This window comes from Chaetura pelagica, unplaced genomic scaffold, assembly GCF_000747805.2.
Source record: "Chaetura pelagica isolate M959 unplaced genomic scaffold, ChaPel_1.0 scaffold429, whole genome shotgun sequence".
Classification (NCBI taxonomy): domain Eukaryota; kingdom Metazoa; phylum Chordata; class Aves; order Apodiformes; family Apodidae; genus Chaetura; species Chaetura pelagica.
The window spans coordinates 735,771-742,740 of record NW_009954542.1 but is presented as its reverse complement, the minus strand read 5'-3'; the positions used below and the strand labels follow the sequence as shown (position 1 = coordinate 742,740).

General features: G+C 41.9%; 1 protein-coding gene across 1 annotated transcript in view; it reads left to right on the top strand.

Moving 5' to 3' along the window:
* Window positions 1-6,970, top strand: part of VWF (von Willebrand factor) — a 136,173-nt gene that overhangs the window by 53,330 nt on the left and 75,873 nt on the right. Inside the window, exon 19 of the mRNA XM_010004925.1 lies at window positions 3,928-4,031. Within this exon, the coding sequence (XP_010003227.1) occupies window positions 3,928-4,031 (104 nt within the window). The remainder of the gene's footprint in view (window positions 1-3,927; window positions 4,032-6,970) is intronic.

Genomic DNA, 6,970 nt, shown 5'->3' with positions numbered 1-6,970 from the left:
CAGCAGGAACTTCATAGTTATTTTGATTTTCTTGCTAGCTCTCTTGTATGTTCTTCACTGTAGGCTTATTCTATGTAACAACATGACAGAGTCTTCCTGAGGCAATGAGTACCACTATTATGGTATGGGCATCTGCCCAGTGATAATACTTCATAGAACAAATGTAAGAAGTATACAGGTAGCATAAGAAAGAGAAGTCAAGGGTAAAACCAGCACATTTTGACTGGTCTGTCCTAGCACGTTCTTGGCTTGTCTTTGCACAGTAATGGTGACAGGTTGTTAAAAATATATCACCTAATGGGTTCTGATCTGACCCAGTTCTTTTAAGTAATCCCTACTCCTTTGTACTTCTGGCTGACTTTCTACTGAAGACCTCATGTATCAGGAGGAACAGACTGAAAACCTGAGATTCCCTTGTCAGTGAGATGCTCCAAAATTGTATTGACCAAGAGACGTTAAAACTCAGCCTCATCAAGGCAGAGTTTAGGGGAGAAGAATCTTAAAAAGTTCTCACATCTGTGATACTGTTCTTCCTTTTGCAATATTTGTCAAGGCTTAACAATTAATAAGACAGAGCAGGGAAATTACAGAGATTTCAGTTGGATTCCCAGGTGCAGTGTGTAGCTTCATCAGCTAGTCAGCCACTTACTTATAATCCCATGGACGTGCTCTCAGTGCATTATCATATGGGTGTGAGGTGGTGTGAAGAGCAGCTGATCTCCTGTCTTTTCTTGTGGTTGCCTCCCGAAGACTGATGCCTCCCACCACCTCAGGCACTCAGGACTGTTAAGATGCCCTGTATTCAGTGCTAGGGATGGATGGATTGAGAGACTTCCACAGGAAGTCCAGCTGTGGGTGTGTAATGCCACTGCCCAGCAGAGCCAGATGGACCCCCATTTGTATGTGGCATCCATATGACCAGTAGATTATGTGTTACTATTAACAAAATCATCACCCATTGAGTTTTGCAGCAAAAATAATCAGTCATCTGGTCAAAGCCCACTCTGAGTATTTATGTCCAGCTTTCTTAAATCTCCCACACACACACACTCTGTAGTGTTCAGACAAGGCAGTCTTCTCTCTGTGTCAGTGGATTAACAGCTGTTACACTGAATCTTCATGGTGGCCATACACTTCTGAGGGAAATACTAACACCAATTAATTAAAGTTGTTAGAGTTGGGGATAGGCAGTGACTAGCTTCATGTAAATGTGTCCAGGACAGGTAGAAGATGTCCTATTAACCACAAATCCAGCCTGGTCTTCCTATTAACCACAAATCTATTATTAGTAGTAGTATTATTATTTTTTAATTATTATTACTATTATTATTATTACTATTACTATTATTATTTATCCAGAGGTTAGACCTGTGTTGCTGAACATTGAAAAAAATCAGAAAAACAGCCATAAGTGTGAAGCCATATATTGCTCTTTTTCCTGAATACCACTAGGAAGGAAGGGATGAATTAAACACCCTCAGAAACATATTTTCTCCCTGTCCTTTGTGGAGATGAAGTCTGAGGCAGAGTCCCAGACCTATCATCTAGAAAAGCATTTCTTTGTTTCCATCTTTCTTCTATCTGTGTGAGTTTATTTGGCTCTCCGTAGCCACAGAGAATGTGGAGCTACATATGAATGAAAGGTCTCTGGGCTGTGAAATCCTTTTTATTAGTAGTTCCCTGTGGCAGTTCTAGGTCCCAACAGGAAAAGGCAGAGTAATTCTACTTTATTGACCTGGCGTTCAGACTACATTGATCTCATTTGCCTGTACTTAATGGTTAAAAAAAAACAAAAAACACAACTATTTAAATGATTTTACAGAAAGAGTTTCAAGTGGGAAGATGGTATTTTGTGACTTTTGAATGTGAGGGGGGAAGTGCTCTCTGTTTCAGTGTTCCTTGAAGTGTAAGCCAAACCCACCCTGGCTTTGCAAACCCATCTCCAAGTGAAAAACAGCCTTGGTTTTGTTTGATACTCTAAACCTGGCTGTCTTCAAAAGGGAAAGGGAGTAATTGCAGAAAACCAAATCAAACCAAACCACCAAAACAAAAACACAGAGAAAAGGAGCAGGAAAAAAAGTAAGCAGTCTAATGGCATTACTTGGTTTCAGGGTTGTGCTGGTTTGGTTTGGCGGGATTTTTGGTAGCGAGGGAAGGGGTCTAAACCAGATAGGGAGCCATTTAGAGGGACAACAGATGCACCTCTGCCATTAATATACGGAAGAACTGAGGTAACACCTGAGAAGAGCAAGCAATTAAGAAGAACTGAGCTGGAGGAGGAGAGCGGGGCTGGTGGTCAATGAGGAAGAAGGGGCAGAAGGTGCCCGAGCAGCAGTTTCCCTGCAGCCCATGGCGAGATGGCAGCTGTGCCCCTGCACTCATGGAGGAACGTGGTGGGACATTCCCTGAAGGTGCCAGGAGGGGGGAACTTGGCCCTTGGACTTGGATGTTGTGGCCAGAGGATTTGCTGCCAGTGGGCTCTGATTGCTCAGCTGTGGAAGCCCCCGGGCCAGGGGAGGTGGCTGTTCCCGAAGCCCCCGTGACTCTGTGGGAAGCCCAGGCTGGAGCAGCTCCGGACCTGGTGGGAAGGACTCAGGAAGGAGAGGTTGGTGGAGGCCTCTGTGCCATGGGAGGGACCCCGTGGGGAAGCAGGGCAGGACTGTCAGGAATCCTTCTTCCTGAGGAGGCAGGAGCAGCAGGAACCCCCAGCCTGTGAAGTGACTCTAAACCCCATCCCCTGTCCCCCTGTGCCGCTGGGGGGAAGGAGGGAGAGAAACCGGGAACCAAGGGATTGGGGCCCGGGAAGAAGGGACGGGTGGGGTAACATCTGCAAGCCCTGCTCTGGGTGTGTCTGTGTCCTGGGGGGGTGTGATTAGGGTGAAATTACATTATTATTTTTCCCCAAGTTGAGTCTGTTTTGCCCAGGACCTTGATCAGTGAAGATCCCTCCTTGTCCTTTGTCTCAACCCATGAGCTTCTGGTTGGGTTTGTCCTTCTCATCCCAGAGTGTGTGTGAGTTGAGTGATTATCCATGTGGCTGGTTCTTTTTTGTGTTGGGCCCAAACCACGACATTATTGGCAGCCAGGCAGGAGAGAGACAAGGAACCACAGAGGGCTTTTGGTGTTTGTTTTTTGTTTTGTTTTAAGTGGAACAAATGTTTTGTTTTTATGCAAAGAGAAGGTAAGATCAGTAGCGTAAAACTGAAAAAGAAAAAATTGTAGACAGAACATAATGACCTATTTCCCAGCCACAATGCCTGTAAGAGTGGAATATTGTATCAGATGGACTGATACTTATCCTGCCTTCTGGGTATTAAGTAGGCATTTGAAAGAAAATGAGTGACTACTGGAATTTTCAAAGGCAAGTAGATAGGGGAGAGGGCATTTTTCTGAGGAGTGCTGTCTGTGAGAACTGAATCTTCATTTCCACTTGAATTTTTCTGAGACTGCAGCTCCTCTACTCCACCTCAGTGGTCCTGTTTCAGCTGTTAGCCCAGCTGAGTCCTGCAGCTGGCTGCTTTTCTAGTAGGCCATCCTTCAGTTTATTGTGTGAGAACCATGTGCTGTTCACCTGCTCTTCATATTCAGGTTAGCTATCCTGGTTTTGGTCGAATTGAAATTTCTCATCAGTCTTTTACAGTCTGATTTCTTCTTCTCGTTTTGGTCGAATTGAAATTTCTCATCAGTCTGATTTCTTCTCACAGCAGATTATGGTGGTGTTCAGACCCTGAAAGAAGTCTGTGATTTATATACCCATAGTTCTATTTATGTTAATGGGAAAAAAATACCAGCAGTGCTGAACCCTTCGTACCTCAGATAGTCTTGAACCATTTCCTCTGTCCTTTTCTTTATTCTTTGCCCACGTGCTTGTGCTTACAGGCACATACCAACAGACCTGCATGCTGACAAACTCTGTGTTTTGCTTAGGTGCGACATGAAAGCAAATGTGTTGCTCCTGAGAGATGTCCATGTTTCCATAATGGAAGAGAATATGCCAAAGGAGAGACAGTAACTAATGACTGCAACACCTGGTGAGCCACTAGAACTGCATTTTTCTGTAGGGCACCTAACACGTTTTAAAAAAATAAAATATTTAAATTGTTTGCTTAACAGATCAGTTTTATGTAAAGTCAGTTGGTTTTTTTTTCAGTGCAACAACACACAAATTGCACAGAGAAGCATCTTCCCTTCACATGTCACATCATACCAGTGCAATGTCAGGCAAACTGTACCTGGTACCTTACAAATAGGTTGCCCGTGTGTCTGAGCAGGTCCTTTGTAGCCACTACCTAGTGGATTTGTTCCTTGATCTTGCAACACAAGGTAACAACATAGGAGCCTGCATTTTCATTTAAGCTCTGCTGGCATGCTGCATTTTTTGGTTGTTCATTTTTCTTGGGGGTTTGTTTGTTTGTTTGGGGTTGGGTTTTTTTGTGGTTTTATTTTTTTTTAATTCTTCCCTTTCTGAGGCCCTTCAAATTAGTCCTTTTTAGGCAGAAGTGTGCATCAGCAGAAAGGGTGTGATATGCCAGTTGTAATATGACAGGAGCTCTTCAGGAAATAGTAAAGAGGAGTTTGAATCAGACATAAAACAGAGGTGGCCCCTTGTACCTCATATGAGCACTGAGGAAGGAGGAAATAAGAAAGGAGGCGAGACTGGGTGATACCTTCTTAGAAGACAAGAGTAAGTGGTCCCTGTCTTTCACCCACATGCCTATCTAGCCTGTGTGGTTCTTGAAAAGTAATTTGCAGTTCAAAAGAAAGTATTGAGATTTGCATGGAGGGAAGCCCTTGGCACAGCCATGGGTAAGGTACAGGATATTTGCTGCTGGACAGTCCTTGGCTTCTGCCTGTACAGCACACTTGCTGCACTGGAGAGGTGCTGTGTTCTCCATGTGTGCTTGTGAAGGGCAGGATGGCCCTTCAGAGCCCCAGGAGTCCCATGTGCAGGACCTTCAACCACCAGCCTTTTAGAAACTGTGTTGTCTTTGAACTTAGACCTCAGGATCTCTGGTACCTCTTATTCAAACTGTCCCTGCCCAGCTCTGTGGCCCTCCCAGGAGCAGTGTTTCTGTTACCCTCTCTATGACTGGGTGGAGTTGGATTAGAGAATCAGCACCACTGAAGGGTCATTTGGTTTGTGTTTTGTTTTGTCCAGTGACCTTTGAACAACAGTGATACCAGGTGTTGTGTTTTTAAACTAGTGGGACTGCTCCTAACTTGTCTAAGTTAGACTTGGGTATAAGGTTTTATGGCTTTATATGGAAATATTGACCTTCCAGTGTTTTGGCTTTGCTTGTTTGTTTGTTTTTTCCTTTGCAGCACATATTACACTGTAAATCATGTACTGCAACTAGACCTGGGGAGTAGGTTTGATGGGAGAAAGATGGAGAAGTTGCTATTTTAATATAAATATAGATACTATAACCCACTTACATTGCATCTAACTAAAAGTGACTCAGCTGAAAAACAGACAAAATGAAAAATTTTCTGAAAAGGATCAATAAGGTATAAAACTCTTAGGTATTATTGTGAAATTTGCAAGATTCTTCACAATAACCATACACAGACTTTTTATTTTCAGTCATTCTTATAATCTTCAATCTTAACATAGTCAGAACCATATTGCTTCATTCTTCTAACTGACCTTTTGTTCCAGGGAAGGCCATTGTAAGTGACATTTCTTCTAACACAGAACTTGTTCAATATCAGGGTAAAAAAAAAAGTTATCAATCATGCTTTTTTGAGGTTCTTCCTCTAAGTTAAGGTATTTTTATTGAATGTGAAAGTAAAATTGGAAATAAAGTTGTTTAAAAAATGTCAGCAGAGCTTTTTCGAAATACGTGACTTTGAAACATTTTATTATAGTTCTCAGCAAATATCAAGTCAAATGTCATATAGAAAGTGATACAGAAAATTAGTACTGCATTGAGAATTAATAAGAATTGAGAGTCTGTCTTTTGGAGGTCAGATCTTCCTTTTCTTTTGTTTTTGCTTTTTGTACTGCTGTTGCAGGAGTTCTCGTTCTCACTTGTTCTTAGCCAGATGTGAACACCTGCAAGCACAATATATGAGCCAGAGGTGTCAGATTTGGCATTTACATTCTACTTGACATATGGGAGACCCTAATTCATGAACAACGGACTGTCTCCAAGACTATGCTAATGGCAAAACTTTTGTTATGCTATGTATTGGGAATTCATTGTAGAGCTCAGTGAGAACTTTAGAATAACATTTATGAAGCAGTACACAGCAGAACTTTGCTCATCTGAATGTTGGTATGCCACCTACTTCATAATCTGTCTGCACACATATATGCAAAATCTTGGTCTTGCTTTACCTGTTGGCAGAAATTTACTAGCAGAAGGTGCGATAGGTCTCATGTTAATGAAATTTCATTCTTTGAAGAAAATGTATTGCACAATATTTATTATACTGTGAAGCGTTACCAATATTAAACAATCTTATGCTTGGGTTAAGACATTACTAGACAACTCAGCTCAGTACCCCTTTTTTCTCTGGTTAGCAATTTGATCTTGAGAAAGTAGTTGAGGTTTTTTATCCCTGAGTTTTTACATCTGTAAAGCAGAGATAGAATTCCCCTTCTGTTGCAAGCAAATGCTTATTAGATTGCTAAATGATTAATGCTAGACTAGATTATTAGGTATGGTGTCAGATGCTAGTCTAACTCCCAAAAATTAATAACAAACAAAAGAGTGAGCAGATTTTATGCTTCATTGACTGATTTGTTTTGTTTTGCTTGCACAATCTCTTGTTAGTCAGCAAATAAATTTATTTCAGTGATCAAAAAACCATGGATCACAAGGAAAAGATCCCCTTTCATATCTGCAGCTTCTGTAGCAAGGCTTGTGGTTCTTCAGAGTACTTCTGGAAAAAGGACAAGAGGACTGGGTGGATGCTCTGAAGTCTCTTCTTACCTTTTTTTTCTCCCCACAATTTTCTTCTTTCC